Genomic DNA, 21,266 nt, shown 5'->3' with positions numbered 1-21,266 from the left:
GGCCAGATCTCAGCGTGGAAGGAAGTGCTTTGTTAGCACTTGGCTGGTGTGTACTCGGAAGTCATTGTACATCCTTTTCTAACTGTCTCTGTGTTTCAGTGAACGGACCCGGGCTTTTAATTACACATCTGAATTAGCATGTGCCGTGGCCAATATTAATACTCCATTGTTTCTCTCCCTTTAACATCCTTCATGGCATGAAAGCGGGCCATTGACCCGGCTGGCCGAGGGCTCCCGAAACACCACGTGCGAGGAGCCCCGTAGACATAACATCGGATACTGTTCGTTTAGGTACTGGTCTCCAGCAGCGCTTTGGTTGCTAAGATCATGACTATGCCCTATTCAGCCAAATATTTCAGCTATTCCCTTAGTTCTCCACAATGTGTGGCTTATTAATTATTTTAGCATATGTGACAAATCTTCATCCTTTCAAGTCCTTACATAAAATTCCATGTATAAAAATGAAAACAGTAAAACATAACAATAACAATAAACACGTATGAATACCAGTTATGGGCCACATACCATATTATATTAAGCTCTTGAAATCTAATCTTCATATCAACCCCCTAAGACCAGTGGTATTCTCTCTCTTTCACTGATGAGGATACGGATTCAGTAATTTATCCAAGTCACCCATGTCACAATTGTTAGAGCAAGAATTTGAATGCATTGTTCCTGGGACATCCAGTTCCATAACCACTAGACCGCACCGCCTCCCTTCCTAGTCTATATTTTAAGGGCATTTATTGCATCTATTAGATTGGAAACCCCACGGGGTCATGATTACACCTTGTTTGTCTGGGTTCCTCATCCCCCGCTCCTGCCAGTATTCAGCCCCACATCTTCCCCTGGAAGGTACCGAGGTGTGGAGCTACGTGACTCACATCTCTTTTAGGATGTGACTCTCGGAGCAGCGACTGCCCCGCTTCTCACCTTCGTCCTCCCAAGCACAGCCACGACTTTGGGATTCATGATCGAAGCCAGTAAGACTGCAATGAAGTGCAGCAAATTACATTTTTCGGGAAGTTGAGGCAGTTTTCTCTGCTTCACCAGGTGAGGCACGTGGTGTGCAGGGATGTAAGGAGGTTACTTCTGGATCCCTTCAAATGCCAAGGGTGCTCCCTTCTCTCTTCCTCTGGGCTATGCTCTGGCCTCGGTAGCTGGACAGGTGAGGAGACTGTGGCCCCAGGAGGTTAAGGAATCTTCCAAGGCCCTCCGGTGGGAGCAGGAGGTGCGCTGGCCTCCAGGGCCACCTGCCATGCCGCGTGGCCTCCTCTGCACACCTGCCAGGGACAGCAACATCCTTGCTTTCTCATCCGCCACATCCGGTAGTTAAAGGTCCTTCTTTTCCGCTTGACTTTTCTATGTGTCAAGGTGGGAACGTAAGCATTTTTGGCAGTTCCCTGTGTTCTGGATGTGATTCAGTAAGAATACAGCTCATGCGTACTGAGTGCCAGCCACGGTTCCAGAACTCTCTGTGTCCTATCTCATTCGCCTAACCACCCTAGGCTTCAGTCACATTGCTGTACATTACTGTTCCTGTCATTCTATACGGCGATCTCCATCTGACGGGTGAGGCAAGGACACTGATGCTTAGAATTTTGAATGGTTTGCCTGCTTGCAGCCAGTAAGTGACAGAGGCAGGACCTGCACCCAGACGGACTGACTTTTGGCTGCTCCCTCATCTGATCACCGTTCCTGAGTCCTTACTGCTGCAGGAACACTGCATTTGAGCTGAGAGATCCACCATTTGTCTTCCTGATGGGAAAGTCGAGTTCCACAGAGGGGACAGGCTAGCCCAAGGCTGCACCCTTCCTTGTGGGCTAAGCAAGGAGTAGCAGTTACCCTCTTGAACCGATGCCTTCCTTTGCACTGTCCCTCGCTGGACTGTCTCGGTGCACACGTACCAGTCACCAGCATAAACACCGTGCTTTACTGATGCTATTTTAGAAGTGCACTCACCCGTGGTAAACTCTGGCCACACATATTCCAGGAATGTAACTCTCTCGACCAGTGCTAAGGGAAATGGCTTTCCACCAGCCCCCTTCACTGTAAGGACAAGAACAGGTAGAAAAAGTGATGAGGGAGGTAAATGAATGTACAGACTGAGTAATCAGATCTAACCCAGGTACACTGGGATAGCCCTTTTTTAAGGTCTATCATTGGCTATGCTGACTGAACTTTCTCCCTATGAAAATTCAGTTTTAAACTATATCCCCCCTTTCCGAACTAACTGAGAAATCCTCCCAAATGCTGGCGATAGCTCCCTTTCAGGGATCAGCAGGTGATGCTTCCAGCCGATGTTCCACAGCTGGAGGAAGCTGAATAACACTCCACAGGATAACCAGGATAGTTTCATACGTCTGTATCAGTGAAAAAGGCTCAGAGCCCCTGTTTCTTCTACAGCTTATTTCGAATCATGGAGAGAAATCAGAATCGAAGGCAACACCTTACTGTTCATCATCAGAGGTATTTTGGGCCCTCCTACCTGATTAATTCTGCACTAATATATCATATCAACCCTGCCTCTGTGGGAGGAGATGAGGCCAACGTAAGAAGCAGAAGTTGGATCAGAAAGGAATGTATATTTTATCCATCGGGCAATGGGAAGCCACTGAAGGCTTTAGAGCACTGGCAGCATTAAGGAGGATTAAGCATTAAGGCCTGCTGTATGGGCCACATTTCTCACCTCACAATAAGACCAGGGCCCATGTGGAATTGGACAACAATGGCCAAAATCCCATAATTCCCACCAAAACTGAGTTCTTCCTTTCGGGGGCACTGTATACATTCTGGAAGCTAACTCACTCAGAAATCACGCGCAGTTTCTCCCCGCAGCGGAATATCGGCGGGCTGATGTCAGGCGATGGGTAGTCACTCAGCACAGCCAGGAAGTCGCTGTCCAGTCCTGGAGAAACAAGGCAAAGGGGTGCTTTTATTCACGAGGAGATGGAGAGCAGCCCAGGGAGGTGGGGGCGGAGCTGAGTCCCTCCTGGGGACTTCTCAGCTGGAGACACCTGTTTTGAAACAGCAAACAGCTGGCCCTCCTCTCTTCAGGGACAGTGACACAGGGTTCTCAAAGGGACCCAGAGGGCCAGGTGACCCGATGACCTGCTCTCAGTCTCAGGGCTGGCCTGGGCCTGATGTTCTCATCTGAGAAATGGGGATACAGAGGTCCTTGAGCTGAGGTCACAAGACCTGGCTACAGCATCTACCCCATATCTACTGATCTGTGTGATCTTGGGCAAGTCCCAGAATGCCTACCAGCCTTGATTTCCCTATCTTTAAAATGGGGCTAGTCATGCCCCTTTACAGGATTTTGATGAGATGAGTTGAAAGCATGTAGCAGCACCCCGTGAATGATGCAGTGCTTTAAGAACATCCCCTCTCCCTACCATTGCCTCCTTGGGGCTTGTGGGCTCCACATCTGCTACATGTTGTGGGGGGATGTCGGGATTTGGCTCTGTGAGTTCTGAAGACCCGCCAGGACCAGGAGATATTAACTCTCAAGCTCAACAAATCCCTGCTTCCTTGTGGAATGTAAGGCTCTGTGTTGGGCATCTACTAATAGGGGCTTTAGTTGGGGGCAGGGGTGGAAGGAAAATTAAGGACTTCTCATCATATGTAGGTTGAAAGTAATTCTGGTGGAGTTTTGAAAAGGGAAGCGTGTTCTCTGGTCCATTCTGGTTCACGTGAGTACAGCTTACTCTAGACTAGAGAGAGTGACGATACATGAGCTTGCTGTTTGACACTAAGCAAAGCCTTAGTGATTTATCGTAATTCAGGTGCCTTAGTTGCAGTGTCATATAGTGGTATGTTTTTGGGGAAATAGCATATCCTATAAATTGGCAAATACATTAGTTGTTTCCTATGATGTTGCGTTTATCAGTCCATCTTCTGGCTGGGCTTCTGGACTCAAAATTCTGGGTAACATACCATTTATTCTTTCATTTGCCAATTATTTACTGAGCACCTACTGTGGGCCAAGCATGGTGAACAAAGCAGGCGAAGTCTCCCTGCTCCCCGGGAGCTCACATTGCAGACAATACATCAGTAATACTGGGAGGGATCATTCCCTGCCCCCTTCACCACAGCAAAAGCTGGAGAAATCCCAGCACGCGGGCATGGTAGGCTTGGTGCCCAAATAGGCCACTTTCTAGGGCCCAGACACCTTCATGTGGGACCTCTAGCCCCTGCCCTTTACAACTCAAATGTCCTGTGGTCTGCAACTCGTCGGTCCTGGGTTAGACTAAGTCAAAAAGAGAGCTTAGGTACCAGGATGAGTAAGAACGGATGGGGAACAAATTATCCCATGGAAGAGTGCACTCAGACGTACTGTTCACTTGGGGAAACTGAGTCACAGGCAATATACCTTGCAAAAGCAAGCGCTCCTTAGTGTGGGATGGAAACCAAAAGCCAGCCCCCTTCACTGTAAGGACCAAAAATGGAGCGGGTCATGGGGCGAGCAGAGTCGGCCGGGGGAGGGCTGACCAGCGAGGGCTCCGGCCTTCCCTGAGCCTGTGGAGTGGCCTCCCTCACACCCTGCTTTGCTCAATTGAAAGCGCTCTTTGCTTGCGGTGCTCGGGCTAGTATGTGTTTTCGCCTTTGTGTGACTGTCAGGGAAGGGCTGTGAACGCCAGGAGGCGCTGTCTTGTGGCCCCCCCCCAGCCCAGCATCGTGCCCATCCCACCCAGGATGCCCAAGGCAGGTTTATCAGATAAAAATGTGAAGAGGTCCTGCTGCTCCTAGAGCCTTGAAACCTGCCGTTGTGCTGAGTTTTTAAGGGGTCCGGGAGTCGGAAGCCTGACTTGTGGCAGGCAGCGTGGTGGGCGGCCATCACGGAACCAGCGCCCTTAGAAAAACCAGTGTGGAGGCAAGACGCACAGCATTTGTTATCTGTGACAATAATGGAAACTTGAAATAGACGGTGTGTCTACAAGAGGGGCTGGGGCTTTGATCTCTGATTCTAGAGTGAGGCTGTGAAAGAGAACAACCGTCTTGTCGTAACGTGAAAAACAGAAACAAAAACAAAGTCCTGTTATAATCAAAAAACAGTCTCAATAGGGGAAAACAGGCTTAAAGGGCTGGAGAGGTTCAGTTTCACAATAACAAAGTCGAGTTTCCTGTGGAATTTCCGTGATCGTGTTTTCATAGCGATGACACTTAAACATCACTGAGAAAATCCTGCACTGGGGCTTCTGCTTAAAGGTGAGGGCCTTTGTGGGGTCTTTTGCAGGGGACTTCACCCCCAGTGTTAGGAAAACAGACAGCAAAGCCAGCGCAAGATAGGAAGTTGGGGGTGTACTTTTGCGAGAAGGGCAGTGGGCCTAAACAAGGTCTGGTGCCGGCATCCCATCTAAGTCTTCCCTGAGCTTTGGTCCCCGTGGTGAAACAAACGCGAGGTGGGAAGTTTCAGTTCGCTCATCAAGTTCAAACGTTATGGTGTACCCAGCTTGGTGGGCAGCGGAGCATTTGCATGAAGTCTGATAAGTGAGGGGTACGGAGAGGAGGAGCTTGGAGGAGGTAGACAGGATTCCTGCAGACTCAAGATAAGGAAACAAATTAAGTGAAGAAATGTGTTCTGGGCACAGAAAGGAGAAATCCAGGGAGAATTTTCAGAAAAGACAATGGGCTTTGAAATCAATCAGACCTGTCTTGATTTCCGCCGCCTCTACTTAATCGTCCTGCCAGTTGGAGAGAGATTATTTTTCAACTAATCTGAGCTTGATTTCTTCATGTATCAAAAATGGGAGATATCAGAGTCAACCTCATCTGATCGGGTTAGGATTCGTGAGACATACACGCACAGTCTGCCTTAATCTGCGGCAGCTGACACCGTGTTTCTGGCCTGGGGCGGCTACCCTTCCATCCTCCAAGACCAGTTTCAGCCAGTAGTGTCGTAACTTTTGAAAAGCCTCTAGTCGTGTGAATTTGAAAATATTCTTATCTTCTGAAAAACAAACTCCATTGGGTGAGAACAGAGGATGAAATTCAAGAGACTGAATATTTGCCGATGGCTCAGCTCAAAAATGAGTCAGATCGAACAACACGTACATAACTGTAAAATAGGAAATGAGTCCCCAGAAGGAAGGGGACCGAGGCAGAACTTACTAGCCACAAGTTTTACTTGGTCAAGAGAACAGGCCCTTTTTTGCATTATTGTTCCTTAGAGCATTGTTATCATTTCTTTTAAAGTGCTGAAAACTGAGTAGATCTCATTTATAATCTATCTAGTAAAACCAGCTCTTTTTTTTTTTTTTTTTTTTTTTTTTTTTACTTCCAATGCTCCTTACAACCCTATGGAACATATATTATTTCAAGGGTGAAAAGCCCAGGCTGGGGTGTTTTAGGAATGTGCCCAGGGGAGAATGTGAAGGTTTCCAAGCCCACAGTCAGGTCACTAAGACTCTTAGCTCTTTTTGGGACTTAGTTACCAGGCTCTCCCCAGTTGACACTCCACCCTTGATAGGTTGGGACCAAGGCTGATTTAAGTGGGGCTTCAGGGTTGGCACAAACATCTCAGTGCAGTTGGTGGGAGAGGCATTAACCAACCCAGCGAGTTCTGCTTCTGGTTTTGCATTTCCTTGAGTCATGCCCAAACTCAAGGCCTCCAGAGGGCCAAAGCAGGCCTCACTTTCAGTATCTTTTACAGGATGTACACACACACACACACACACACACACACCCCTGACCAATCAGACAGGGCTGAGCAGACTGGCCTGATAGAAGTTCTGTTGGTCATCACGGACCATGGCTTGTGCCTGTGGGTCCTGTATTATGGGCTGGAAAGGGAGACAGTGGCCCAGAAAGCTGTTTCCTGTTCAAAGTCTTGGCTTCTTCATCTGTCAGATGGGGCAGAGTGAGGCGGAGCAGGCCCCGAGGCTCTCAGATGCACAGCGAGGTGGAGAGACTTGCCCAAGAGCACACGACTAGTAGGTTGAGGGCCTGGCTCTGAAACCAGGTAATGCATCAGCAGAGGACGCAGACTCTGCTCTGCAGAATCTGCTCTTCTGGTCACAGCCGAGTACCACCTACACTACTACTTACTTAACCACATGTTTCTTTAGGTTAATTCACTTAAAAAAAAAATCCTTAGCCCCATCCTAAGCAATGTGAAATCAGGGATTTGATGGACTTGTTATGATTTGTATGGTAGCCATTAAATGTACAAATGTCATGCATTTCAGTATGAAAGTTGAATAATCATGTTCCACCTAAAACCACCCTATATACCAGCAGTGGGGTGAGTGAGACCCGGATGGGAAACGTGGGTCTGGTCAAAGATCTGGCGTGGATTCCTGTCTGTGTATCTGTCACCAGGGCACTTGAGTGTGTCATTTAATCTGATGACCATGCTCTCCGTCACTCCAGAGAATGTCCATCCCCTCTCAGATTGCATGTGCTTCTTGAAAGTCTGTCTTCTCCAGGCATGTAATGTGGGGGTGAGGAAGGAGACTCTAGATTCAGGCCACGGGCTGCAAATCCCAGCTTTCTGGCCTCAGGCATGTAATTGAAACTTCTTGCATCTCAGTTTCCTCAACTGACAAGTGGGGGTGATAATCGTGATCACCTCCTGGCTCTGTGAGAATCAGCGTTGATGCGTCAGAAGCACGTGGAATTGTGGCTGGCAACTGTCAGCACCGAGTAACTCTAATGACCCCCACTGTGCAAACGAGGACAGGGAGACACCAGGGAGACAAGCTGACTTACCTCTTAATGTGTGAGGGTGTAGCGGCAGGACTGAAGCTAGGTCTGTGGTCTGCGAGCTTTTGGGAGCTTAAGATGCACCAGGGGGTGTGTAAGAAATGAGACGGATTCCTTCCGACTAGCAGGTCTGGGGTGGGGCCTAGGGATCTGCATGTTTGATGACTTCCCAGAGGATCGGAGGCAGGTGGTCTGAGGACCCCTCACTGCAAACTGCCCCGCCCCCTGACTCTGAGACTCACCTGCCCCCTCTTCCTCCCAGAGCCCCACCCACCCCTCCTTCCCTCTGGGCAGCCCCCTTGGTGCTATGTAAATACACAGTTTAGCATTCTTTCCGCCCTTGCACAGAAAGGGGTCTGGCTTTGCATTACCACCTCTGTCTGTGAGATCTCACTTTAGGTCGGGGTGATAAGTAGGCAAGAAACGGGGAGGGGGAAAAGATCACAGCAATGTGACTGAATTTTCATTTTAAGGTGGAAATACGCTGTTCCCCGCTACTCGGAGCTCCCTGGGTCTTATTCATCTTGTACCGCCTGTGTCTGGCCCAGAGCAGGAGTCTGAACTGTGTGTAGAATTATAGAGAAAACGAGCTGTTTGGGATGTTCTGGAAACAAGTCACGATTCTATCACTTTAAAACTTTTTTGAGGGGATGGCCATTTAGACACAGCCTAATGCAATCAGATAAACTCAAATGGAGTTTTTAAAAAAAGTGATTCCACCCACATATTTCAGGTGGCTTCTTTGTGCCCTTATTGCTGTTAGGGAGGGATTCTCTGATCTCAATTTGAGAGCCTCTCTCGTGGGAGACTGGGTGACTTACCTGAGGTCACACAGCTCCCAGGGGACAATACCAGAAGCTCAACAAGGTAATTTGCCTCTGAGACCTGCCCTATTTCCATCAAGCCCTGCTACTTCTACAGGTTTTGTGATATTAGTCACTGGGAACTAGACTCATCAGGAAGGTTCTGGAAAGCTTAGTTTAGGGGAACACAAATAGGCAAATCCATATTCCAAGGCATTCAGAGACCTGGCTGGGGGAAGAATGAACTCCTGAAAGCTCAGAACACTTGTTTGTCTAGAAGCCCACAGGCTGGCCTCTGGCTGGTCAGTGGGGCTTTGAACTCTCCACCACCTTGGCTAATGTCAGAGGAAGCGCTAACTATACGTTGGCCTAAAGCAAGCCGCTCCCGCGTGACCGCCTAGGTATTTGAGACCAAGCAAGTGGGGAAGCAGGAGTGTTAGCTGAGAGGTGCTTGTTCCATGAAACCCCAGTTCTTTGCATCATTTGGATCGAGAGGCATGAATGGAACATCAGCGGCACCACCGTCTTGCCCCGTATTCAAGCAGGTGTCAGAGAAAAGAGGAAATCGAGGCAGGAGCCATCGCAAAGGAAACTTTTCGGGGTGGGGGATGGAAAAGCCACCCGCCAGTGCTTGATGTGGTTGCCTGGATTCACACACTGGGTAGACCTGGGGAATTCTCTGAGCCAGGGGGCGGGGGGTTGGGGAGACCCCTCTACCTCTTCTCTAGAGGCGACTTCCCACCCACATAGTGGAAAAAGAAAAACTTCTTTCATAATGATTTGCATTTAAAAAATAAAGGCAAATGGGCAAGTCCTCAGAGGCCCGTGTTTTTATGGGGTTTGCTCAAGCATGCCGCCCTTCCACCCTGCCTCCCCCAACAGTGTGAGAGGAGACAACCCAGGACAGGTGGTGGGCGGCGCTCCTGAGCCAGCCTGGGCACGGCAGGGTCCGTTCTCTAGAAGTGGCCACCACCCGAGGACGGGATGATGCCCCGAGGAGGGGCCCGGGCCCTCTCCCGCGGGGCAGGCAGGGCCAATCTGCACAGCCACCCACGGTCCTGAGCTTTGCAGGGAAGGTAAAGGCCTCCGCGGCTCAGTGGCCTGGGGCGCACATGCTCGGCCCGCGTATCACGTGGTTCCATCTCCTTTGTCCTGGGGAGCAGTCTTGCTTCCCCCTTAGATTCGGGGGGTGGTATTGCTGAGCTAGAAAGGGGAGCGCCTGGAATTGCCAGCACCTGACTTGAGCCAGAGGAGGGCATAGGCTCCCAGCAAGGTCACTCGGGGGCATCTGAGGAGTCACGAGACTGCATGAGCTGGGTGTCTCCATCTTGGAAGTGAGAAGGCGCCTCCTTTTTAAGGGGCACAGAGGTCATGGAATGAGCGGGAGAGGCAGGGCACCGGGCTCCGTCCACACTCGTGTTGAGCTGCGCTCAGCAGACATGTGCTGGACGTCTGTGCATGTGAACTTGGCCCAGTTCGGTGCCACAGGGGACATGGGGGAATCAGGTGGGGTCACCCCTGTTAGGAGAGGGGGACCAGGCCCTGAGTGCCGTGATGTAAGGTGGGAAGCCAAAGTGTCCCCAGTCCCCCATGACTCACCCTGGAGACACTGACCTCCTGACCAGCCCCTTCCCGACGCCCTAGAGGACACACAGGTGCGCTGATAGGAAACAAAGGTGAGGTGTTTAGAGCAACCAGCACCACTGAACCCAGAGCCCGATGGGTTTACTCTCAGCCTTTGCCTTCTGCTTGCTGAAGTGTCTGTCCCTGCACCACACCCCCTGCCCAGCTCTCAAGCCATCCCCAAATGACTCTGAGCTCAGAGAGTCTGGCTCAACCAGGCATCTCTGGGAAAAGCTGGTTTTGGTCTTTTTCAATTAACCCACTGCATTGTGTCCTCCCCCAAAGACGCCTGGCCCCTGGGAGCCCACGGATGGACACAAAGATTCTTGTATTATCAGGAGATTTCCTAGGGCTAGTGGCTAGTTTCACAAAGTTACACTGAAAAAGCCCTTGCAGAGCTCTGATCATATTATATATCCATGATAATCTGATATTCCCATGACAGTATTATCTGCCCATAATAATATCACATCATGGCTGGCAGGGCATGGCAAGCCAGAGCCTAGGTTTCAGAATCAGACTGGCCGAGCTTGGAAATCTGACTGCCGATAGCTGAGGACACCAATTATATTTGCTGTGTGGGCCTCAGTTTCCCCACCTATAAAATAAAGGAATTGAACCAGCTGGTCTGGAAGGTCCATCCCCCAAATGCCAGATTCAGCATCCTTCCAGGGCACCTTTGTCAAATTTTCTTAGCGTTTAATTTTTTAACGTTTAAAGCATTAACACAAGCAAAGCCAGAGAAACAAGTAAAAGGAGCCCTATGGACCCATTGCCCTGTTTCAACAACCATCAGCCCCTCCATCGCCCCGTCTTCCCCAGAGCTGCCAGACTTACCATCTGGGCTGGGCACAGGCCTCTCGGGGGGCGCCGGGGTGGATCGCATGCTGTTCCCCATTTCTCTCTCTCCCCGGGCCGTCCAAGCCGCTCGAAGCCTACGGCGCAGGGGATCCACTCGGAGAGGCAGCCACACGCCAAGCCCTCTGGGTGGAGAATGACCCAGTTTAGAGTACATCGTGCATCATTTTTTCAGGCAGCTCGCTTCTTGAAAGGCGGGTGTTTTTATGTGGAGATGAGATTCGCGAATGTTGGTTACATTTGCGCAGCTCAACTTCTTTTATCAAGGGAATGACAGAGAAAAACCACAGAGAGGGAAGTTGCTAGCAAGTGCTGCTGGTGGAGAAAGTTTCCATTCGCCGGCACCAGCTGACACAGAGCAGCCAGCAGGGTTTGTGGGAGAGGCTGAGCGCCCTGCAGACACCCCACAGGGCCTCCCTCCTGAGCCCTGGCCCTCCACCCCCGGGCGTTCAGAACTTTTAACGCTCAGGAGTCATGTGGTCCCACGACTAAAAGGAGGTGAGAGGGTGCTTTCTGTTTCAACGTTCTCTCTTCTGTCGGAGTCTCTCAACACTCTAACCAACAGTGACAAATGAAAACCCCCTAACAATATGTTTGTTTGCTGCCTGCTTCCTGTGCTGCTCCAGCACTTGGCACCCGCTGGTACTTTTGTTTATCACAGAATCCCTGCATCCCTAACCCCGTTTTGCAGAAAGGAAACTGAGTCTCAGAGAAGGTAAAGAGTTGGTCCAAGGTCACAAGGCAGGTAACCGGGGAGCTGGGATTTGAATGGCTGATGCTAAGTTTCTGGTTTGTTCCGTAATGTTCAAATTCTGCCTCTGCCCATGTAAGCTAGGTGATCTCGGACAAGTTCCTGACCTTTTTCTGCCTGTTTCAGGGAATAATAATAAAATAACATTGGGCTGTGGTTGCCATGTTAACAGGTAAGGCATGGGAAACACTTAGAACACAGCCTGGTGTAAAATCCATGTTCCTTATTGCCATTTGCAGTGTATTTTCTGGTAGTCCGTAGTGAGAAACGCTTGAATTCTGGTCCTTCAAACAAGTATTTTACAAAAGGACTTAAATGATTACAGAATAGACGTGTCCTTCCAGGCTGCTAGAAGCACAGAAAAGAAAGCCATACCCGTAGACAGAGCTATTCCTGTCTCCTGGGACAAAGAGAATTTGATGAGTTGGAATCCCCCAGCAAGGATCCAGCCCACCTAGAAACTTACATTCCACCCCGTTCTTCATCTCCAACTTGGGATCAAGGACTTATGGGTTTAACAGGGTCCAAAAGTCAGCCAGTCCAACCTCCACCCTGGCCTTAAATCCTTCCTCTATGCATTACATGTTCAGATTCTGGAAAGATCTGTGTTCTCAGAGCAAGGCCTTTTAGAGGTTGAGGAAGGTCTGCTTCACTTCCTAATTTAGTGGGGGAGGAGGGTGGGGAAGGTGGGAAACCTGGCATATTAGGAAAAAAGGAAAACCAGAATGCACGTTTTTGAAAGTTTATCTGTTTTAAATATTTACATGAATAGTTTATCGCTTACAACTCAGACTAATAGACTGTAATATAACTGTGCTGTTCCCAAGGTAATTACAAGGCCTGTAAAGACTGTAAGCTCATCAGGCTCCACAGGACGTGTGGCTGGAATGGGCCACGCGCTTGAAGTTAGGCGTTTTGTCTTCTTATCCTGTTGCTCTTTGTGTCTGGAAACTGCGAGGATAGTTTAAGGGTCAGGCTCGTCCTGATGCAAGATCTGGGCCCTTCTTTCTGTATCTCGCCTCCTCCCTCCCCGGGTGCAGCCAAGGGGTGCTTTTTCCCTGGCCTGCCCCTTGCCTGGTGTAGGCACTCACAGACATGTGCTCCAAAAAAGTGCTGGAGAAACCATGCCAGTGGAAGGAAACCTCATTCCTTGCAGCTCAGCATCTCCTGTGCTGGGCCCTGAGCCGATGTCCAGAGGAAGGCCGGCCACGTGGTCCTACCCAGCTCACGGGGAACGCTGCCGCCCCTGGGGTCCCACCTTGGGTATGTCCAGGGAAGGAGCAGAGCGAGCAGACTGACTCATCTCAGGAGCTGGCGCCCTGCACGGGATGCACAGACGTCCTGAGAGCCCCTCTGTCCGGCTCCCAGCGCCCTCCTAGAGCCACAATCACCCCCAGTCCTGCAGCCCCCTCATCTGTCATCACTAAGGCCTTCAGGCTTCTAGAGAAAGCTCTCAGGAGAGGCAGAGGAGAGGCCCTGGCAGGCCTTCCATGCACAGTACCTCTGAAACGTGTGTGCTGGGCTTGCCCCCTCACTCTCCCGGGGGTCCCCACAGCACCAAACAGTGCTTCTCTGATCCTGGCAGCCTGGCCCCGGGCTTCAGGGATCAACTAGACACCAGGGCCGGTGCCCCTCACCCCCGCAGAGCGCCCACGTGGCCTGTGAACTCCCACCCTTCCTGACCTCCCAGGCCCCTTCCCTCCTACCCCCTCTTCTCCTTCTGAGCTGTTTCTAGGCAGCAGCCTCCTGCCTTCATGTCTGACCCTCATCATGACATCAGCAACTCCAGAGAAGTCGTGAGGAAAAGGTTTTGTCATCTCTCAAGGTTGTCATCTCTCAAATTCTAACTCCACCTCTCTTCCCAACAACATTATAAATCTTCTCAAGCATTTGTGTGCTATCTGGGGGTGATTCAGGGAATCCAATATAGGAAAACAAAACAAAACAAAAGACTTGAAACTTGCATCTTTCAGATGGGAAAACTGAGGTCCATTCAAGAAAAGTAACAAGCCTCGAGTCTTGAGATGAGAAAGGTGGAGCGGATGCTAGGAGCCCGGGTCTTTGTCGGACACGCGCCTCCTCTCTCCCTGTTTCTGTCTGGCAGGTGGGCGCGCGCCGAGGGCAGGGGCCTGGGTGGGGCTGTAGGCACCATGTCCCGTGCGGTTCAGAAAAACCCATCTGTCCAGCTGCCCTTGGTGGTCCGCTTACTAGCTTCCTGTCGTCTCCAGGAAGGAGGTAACTCATCTGAAAGAGGCTTTGAGTTGAGGAGTGAAAGTGTCCCCAGAGACTGAGGGCTGGAGTCTCCCTAATGAAATGGCTGAACAATCTGATTTAATCCGTGACAGTTTTATGCAGTGACTGGAGGTGGGAGAGAGGGTTTGTGAGACCTAATTGCTTCTAGAAGCAATAAGAAGAGGGCCAAAAAGAAATGAGTTAATTACCATTGGCTCTGAACAGTCTCTGTTTCTTCCTCCCTTTGTGATGTCAGGGGATCGAAACTGGTCTTTGTCTCTTCTTTCCCCCTAGTCTTTGGACCAACACTACCTTCTCTGGGGGACCTGGGACCTCAGATCTAAGTTTACTCTTCTGAAAAGTGAAATGGGCAGAAAAGGTGATCTCCAAGGAAAGAATCACTTAAGCCCTTTAATTCTAACAGTCAAGGCTTCTTGAAAATTATTAAGAGAAAAGACCCATTATCACGTTCTTGTGAAATCCCACTGGACAGAATTCAAACCTTGTCTTTGCATCCCTCAGGATCAGGGGAAGGCAGTCCACGTGTGCTCTGTGGTCACCTGCTGGTGGCCGATCCGCAGACACTGCGGCATTTCATCTTCCAAGCCTCCCAGGAGGCAGGTACACCTCTTTCACTTTCTTGGTATGGAGGTCAGCCAGTTAGCTCACCTGCCCATGTGCCCAGGTCCGGAACCCCCACAGGGCAGGGATGCAGGGACCCACCTGCCTCTCCGGATTTCAGAGCCCCTCATCCTTTCCCCAGGACCACACTGCTGTCTCCACAGGAAGCAGGGTCACGGAGGGGCTCTGGTCAGTGGATGGCTGGAGAGGTCGCAGGAATGTGGGCTGTGCCTTCTCCAGCTGATTTCTGTTTGACCAGATCAGGGAGCCTTTCCTCGTGAGCTCTGCATTATCTTATACACCCAGGGGCTCTGGCTTCTCAGCACCTTCCAGTCCCTGGGCGGCAGCTCAGAACAATTCCATGCACCTTTGCCACCTTTAGCCTGTCTAAAAGCCAGGCTTGGCTGTCGGAAAGGAAGTAGCTGGAACCCCTTCATAATATGGCTCTGCGGGGGCCAGAGCTAAGGAGCCCCAGCTGAGGGCAGGTGGGTCCGGACTCTGCGGTACAACCAGGCCCTGCTGGGAAACCTTGATGGCAGTTCGAACGTGAAAACCTACTCAGGGATGCAGCCCTCCCTCTGGCCTTAGAAATCTCTTCCAGTGACAGTGAAAGCCCTTCCACACGACCTGCTTCTAAGGTGTGGAAGCGTGATGGCACGTGGGGACCTCATCCATCACATCTGGACCCCAACAGCAGCAGTGATAGTACGGCCCTCCGCCACCACGGGGGTTGATCAGCCCTCCCTCCCTGCCAGGCACCCGGCTCAGCCTTTACAGCCGTGACACCTCGGGTCACTCACAAGAGCCCCGCTCTATAGGTAAGATAAACTAAGTAACATGTTTGAGGTTAGATGACTAGCAAGAGAGAAAGCTGGGCTTCAAACCAAGTCCACCTGACTCCAAAACCCATGCTCTCAACTACCATGCAGTCCGGTGCTGCTTCCCCGCCCTCTGGTCCAGTCCCAGACTGCAATAGAAAGTGATTTTGAAAGGTCACTGAAGCAAACTTTGGGTGAAACTTTAGTCCAGAGGACATGTAGGTCTTGAGGGATCTCTTGGTTGTCAGGCGGCAGCGTTTGGAAGCCTAGGGCTGGGGATCTGGCTAGGGGAGCAGAGGGGAAGGAGAGAGAAGCCAGTTAAGGCTTGCTTAGGTTCACTTGTCACGGCCACTCTTAGGTGGCCCGGAGTGGTCAGAAGGGCAGGAGTGAATTATGTTGAATGTTCTCCAGCCTGTCATAGCATTGTTTTAAAGAACTATTAATGTTTAATGCTATGGGTAAAAAAAAAAAAAAAAAAAAAAAAAAAGGAAAGAAAAAAAAAAAGGAAGAAAAACTAGCCATGCTCATATTGTCTCAGTTTATAAAACTTTAATGTGCATGTGCATATATGTAGAAAAATGTTAAAGGAAATTCTTTCCAAGGTGTTTCCAAGGGCTCTCTCTGAGCAGTGATTTTGTAGATGAATTTATCAATTTCATCTTTATACCTTCCTAAAATCTCCCAATTCTCCCACGTGCCTGAATTGCTTTCATAATCAGAAGCAGAACTAGGGAAGAATGAGGGGGATTTAAAAAGCGTTTTTTTCTAAGCAGGCAAGCCTGAGTTCAGATTCCAGGTCACAGTCTACTGGCTGTGTGTCCTTTGGCAAGTTACTGTAATTCTCTGAGCCTCAGTTTCCGAATCCAGAAATCTCAGATAAGAATACATGCCCTGAGGGGTTGTTTTGAGGATTAAATTAAAGTGATATCTAAGGCAGAGATAAGTCTGATAAAATGCGAGAGCTAAAAATTAACCCACACTGGATCCCTTGCGTGTACTGGGTGGCCAGCTAAGTCACCTTGCAAGCTTGAGCAGTCCTTCCCCTCCTTGGGTCTCAGGTCCTCAAGTATGATGGGGGAAAGGGTTGGGTCAGACAATGGCTCATGGTCCTTTTGCCTCAACTATCCTATTCCCCTACCTGGGTGACTGGTACTCGGTACCCACCCAGCTGACTTGGGACTTGCTTCGAGTTGCCTATGGTCTGACATTCTGCACTAGGAGCAGTGAGAGCTGGGACAGGGGCTGAACATCGGTTGGTTCCCCAGCCAAGGATCTCGCAGGATTTCCGGGGGGCACCCCACCACATCCTGACCTTGTTCAACAGGTGCGCCTGCCTTGTGACCCACATTGTTCCCCGCTCTCTTCTCCAGGCAGGTGCAGCCACAGGCCTGTCCTCCTTGCCCCCAGTCCTGTCTTGCTCTCCTTGTCCTACACAGTGGAGGAGACTACGGTCGGGCGGGGGCTTGTGGGGCACTGGCCGGCCAGGACCTGCGGAGAGCAAGCAGCTCCCCAGAAACTGACACATTGTAACTGATGGTACTTCAATTAAAAAAAAAAAACAACCAAAAAGAAAAGGCTCAGAGAGGGCAAGCAATCGGCTCAAAGCCACTCAGTAAGTTTGGATAAGAGTTCTGACTCCCTGTCCAGCACTCTGTCCAGCACTCTGTCCAGCACAGAGAGACATTGCCCACTTGTCAAGACTGACCCTTGTGTCCACAAGCCTGTGTTCTGGCCCCTTCCATCCTTGGGTGCCCAGGGGGATCTCATATACCCTCAGGCTAACAGGGAGCCTCCGCTCCATCCTAAGACCAGGATGGAGGCATTCTGCAAAACATTTTGTGGTCATTTTAAGATGTCATAGAAAGAAGCCAGATTTGGGACGAGTTGGTACTGGGGCAAATTTCAGTTTCACCCCTTAGGAAGCCAGTAAACTTCTTTCCATTTTTGTTTGTTTGTTTTTGTTTTTAAAATGAGCATAACCATATATTCCTTGCTGGGTTTTCACAAGTAAGGATTAGAAAATCGGTGTGAGAGACATGTGCCGTCATTTGTGTGACTGAGGAAACCGAGACCAGAGCATTGAAGTAACTTGTCCGAGGTCACCGAGCTACTTAGAAGTGGAGGCAGGATTTGAATCTAGCCGTTTGGATCCAGAGCCCAGCTCTTAACTCTGCTCTGGGGCATAAGGAAGAGGATGGAGGATGACATAAAGCTGCATCGACCCTTTCTTTATGATCAGATCACGGTGCTACTCTTTTGTGTGCCGCAGGGTCAGGGACATCACAGGTACCCCGCAGATGGACCCACAGGTGTATTGATAGAGTAGCATACCGGGAAGTGGGTCCTGACTCCCTGGGTGCTTGGAAGTTTTATTCAGAGGTTGTGAGTTTTAAGCTGATTTTTCCATGTGACTTGGAGGCCATGGGAGTGGGAAGGAGCGGGGGGAGACGCACATCTGTACTTGAGAAGGAGCGTGGCTGCCTCCCAGGGCTAACGTGAGAACTGAATGGAAAGACCTCACTGACAACCGGCTCCCCTCCTCCCCCTGTCCTGGGCTCTGTTCTCAGAATGGCACACACCACAATTCGTCATCATGTACTTGCTTCCTTAAGCGTGTGTTGCTGTTGTAGACTCCCTGAGCACATGGTCCATGCTGATCACATCCTCAATGAAAAATCATCGCCTAGCAGGTGCCTGGCCTATAGTAAGCGCTCACTGAATTTGATTGAGTGGGGAAGGTATTGTCTACAAAGTACCCAGCACAGTGCGGGCAGGAGGGGCTGTGCCTGCAGGGGCAGCCTGACCCTCTCACGGTGGTCCTTTTCCCCTCAGGACAACCCGGGGGGACAACTCCTACTGTCTTCTGAAGCTCCTTAGTCTCCCCACCTTTCCTCCCCCGACACCCCCCAAGTCCTCCCGCCGTGGTCCCAGCTGCCTGGGTGATGCCAAGGAGGGAAGTGTGACTTTGCAAAGCTGTTTGAGAACAAAAGTGAGCCACTCAGAGGCCCCACAGTTTCTGTCTGCAGCTCGAGTTACCGTAATGAAATGAGCCCCCTCCCTTGGTGGTTCTCAGATGGGAGGAAGTGGTTCAGACCCAATGTACTTATTTCCTTTGGAACTCTTGGGGAGGAGGGAGGGGGGGAAGTCAGACACATGGGTGTGGCCTCAGTGCATATTTATTACGGGAAAGGATAGATGGATGGATGGATGGATGGATGGGTGGGTGGATATATGTACTAACAGAGCCTTCAGTTTGCTGACAAGAACCAAATGGTCTGGCCTGACATGCTGGAAAATTTTAATGAGAATTTTAAGCTCCAGCTTCTCTCAGAGCCAGGGGAAATAAATTCTTGCTGAATGTCAAACAAAAAAATTAAAAACCAGCAGCAGCTATTAATGCAGGAAGCTGACTGGGGTTTACCGGAATGAATAATTCCTAAGTCTTTAAGAAAGACACACTCCCCTTGGAAATACATCACCAGCTCTCAAAACTCAGAGTGGGGACATTTTTTTCTCTATTAGGAAAATGATTTCGGTTTGCCATAATACAAACCTACTCTTATCTGTTTCACTTACATGTGATGGAGGAACACGCAGAGATAAGCATTCAGAAAAATTGAGAATCCTGGTCATCAGCTGTGCAGTTTGATGTGTCCTATTTAACACTATGTGTTACTGTTTACTGCCTAGGAATAGACCAGTAACTCGGTGTACTTTAATTGTCTGGGTTGGGAATGATAGCAAGTAGCTACTACTTAGCATTTAGCCTCTCCTACATATTGCGTATAATTTAAACTTCTTACAAACACACAAGGAAACTGGCCTTCTTTTTATGATGAAGAAACTACCTCTCAGAGAAGCAAAGTGACTTGCCCAGAGTCACACAGCGCATTGGCCACTGACCCAGAGTGCTGGCTCAGGTGTAGCTGATTAAAACAATGGGTGTCCCTGGTCTTTCTTCCCTGATTCTAGATCTGTTGAAAATGCAGAAACCTAAATAGGTTGCAGTCTGTCTGTTCCATAGGGGTTTTTTTTTTTTTTTTACTATTATTAATATTATATTTTTCAGAGCATATTAAGCACTCTTGAATAGTATTTTTTCCTAGTATTTTTCAACCGGAGAATATGGATTGCAACAGATTTGGCCAGAACTTTGACTTGGGCTCACCCCAGCCCAAGTTTTCAAAAGACCACTGCCCAGTTTCTAGCATCTCACAGCAAACTGCAGAATGACAATTTGCAGACCATTGGGTGCATTTCCCCTGAAACAATGAGCACTGCTTTAAATACACATGTCTGTCCTTCCCACACTTGCTGTCACTAAGGCTCTTCCTCCCCCACCCCTCAGCCCCTGGAGGCCTAGGGCCTCTCACCAGCTGTGTGACTTGGCCGAATCACTTAACCTCTCTGATCATTGTTGTCTCATTTGTGGAAAGCAAACAATAGTCATCATCTTAACAGGATTGTTCTGAGGACTGCACTGCAGGGAAATAACTTTTCATGCAACACTCCTCCCCAGCCATTCAGCATGGTAGACGCCATCCCTTCCCACCACATGCATGACCCCGATTCAGGACATTCTAAGGCCAAAACCCAGGTCATTTCCCTGCTAACTGGCTCTCTGGACACATAAGAACCTCAAAGGATGTGGAGCGTGCCATCTTCCTTAGGGAATTCTAGTTCTCCAAAAGCTCTTCTCATTCTAGCATTTTGTTTTCGGGTTTTATATGTCTGTCATGTTTGCCTTTCCTTGATTCCTACTCCTGCCCGTCACACGTCCCACCTTCTTGGATTACAGTTGTTTATTGTCATCGATTCTCGTTGGCATCTTCCCAGAGAAGGTCCACACACCCAGCTCCTGGGAGCACCATCATGGTCCGTCCGCCAGCCTGGGCTCCGTGCACCCTTAGATGTTATGACCTACCCTGATCGCACTTACAGAGTCCGTACTGCGTGTCTGAAACTGGCCTGGGCACTTTGCATATGTTAGCTCCTTTAATCTGCCCGATACCTGTGTGAGCTGGGTACCACTATTCCCACTTCGCAGAGGAGAGAGTGAAGGCCTGGAGAGGTTTCAATGTCTCGCCCAAGGTCACACTGCTAGAAAGTCTGGGAGTGAGCAGTAGTGTCCTTGGTAAGAAGCCTGCTATGTGCCAGGATGTCTAGTGGCTGGAGAATCTCCTCCGGCAGGAATGTGCCCGGCCCAAGCTCTCTCCACCCCTCTGGTCATGAAGTTATGCATCAGACGTCCACTGAGCAGCCACAACGTGCTGGCCACTGTGCTGGGTACCTGGCCCTGCCTGTCCTCCTGGATACATCGGTCTCCAGAAAGTGAACCCGCTGCCAGCTGTGTGTCTCAGGGGTCCCAAAGCCTCTCCCCACCCGGCCCCTGCCATGTCCCCCAGGATACCTTCAGTAGCCGGGCATCATGTCCCCTGGGAGTAGCCGAGGAAGGGCTGCCAGGAGCACCGTCACCGCCTCTCCATCAGCAGTGGCTTCTGCGGCGGAGTGAGTGGGCAGCAGGGCCCGGAGCGGGAGCCCAGGAGGCCATGCTCTCAAGAAGGGCAGTTGCTAAACCGGCTGCACACTTCCTCTGCTAGAAACGAGGAAGGCGCGGGGCTTGCAGAAGGCAGGTTCCTGTTTTCAGCAACCGCACGGAGCAGACTTCTCTCTGTAAGGACAGGGAAGATAATGGTGTGCTTCTTTTGTTTTTTTTTACAAAGCACTTGGGAATGTGGGCAGCTTGATTCTAAATGTCCCGGCCACACTCCGGTTTCAGACACTGGAACTTCTTTTTTTGCTCTAATTAAAAGGCCAAGGAGGCTGAGAGCTGCTTTCACGGTCCCCAAAGCC

The 21,266-nt window shown here is 50.1% G+C and overlaps 2 protein-coding genes across 4 annotated transcripts in view; one reads left to right on the top strand and one right to left on the bottom strand.

Annotated features, from left to right (window-relative positions):
* SLA (Src like adaptor) overlaps nt 1-21,025 on the bottom strand; it is a 31,262-nt gene extending 10,237 nt beyond the window's left edge. Inside the window, exons 1-4 of one of the 2 annotated variants that reach the window (XM_010988801.3) lie at nt 20,824-21,025; nt 10,971-11,116; nt 2,812-2,911; nt 1,966-2,052 (exon numbers count right to left, since the gene is read on the bottom strand). In XM_010988801.3, coding sequence (XP_010987103.2) covers nt 1,966-2,052; nt 2,812-2,911; nt 10,971-11,031 — 248 coding nt within the window. In that variant the 5' untranslated portion in view covers nt 11,032-11,116; nt 20,824-21,025. Of the gene's footprint in view, nt 1-936; nt 1,899-1,965; nt 2,053-2,811; nt 2,912-10,970; nt 11,117-20,823 lie in introns of those variants that run through there. The other variant, XM_064476827.1, reaches the window with a different exon arrangement.
* Nucleotides 1-21,266, top strand: part of TG (thyroglobulin) — a 203,803-nt gene that overhangs the window by 131,174 nt on the left and 51,363 nt on the right. The gene's annotated exons all lie outside the window — the stretch shown is intronic.

Source organism: Camelus dromedarius, chromosome 20 (assembly GCF_036321535.1).
Source record: "Camelus dromedarius isolate mCamDro1 chromosome 20, mCamDro1.pat, whole genome shotgun sequence".
Classification (NCBI taxonomy): domain Eukaryota; kingdom Metazoa; phylum Chordata; class Mammalia; order Artiodactyla; family Camelidae; genus Camelus; species Camelus dromedarius.
The sequence above is the reverse complement of the archived record's forward strand: the minus strand, read 5'-3'. Positions and strand labels throughout refer to the sequence as shown.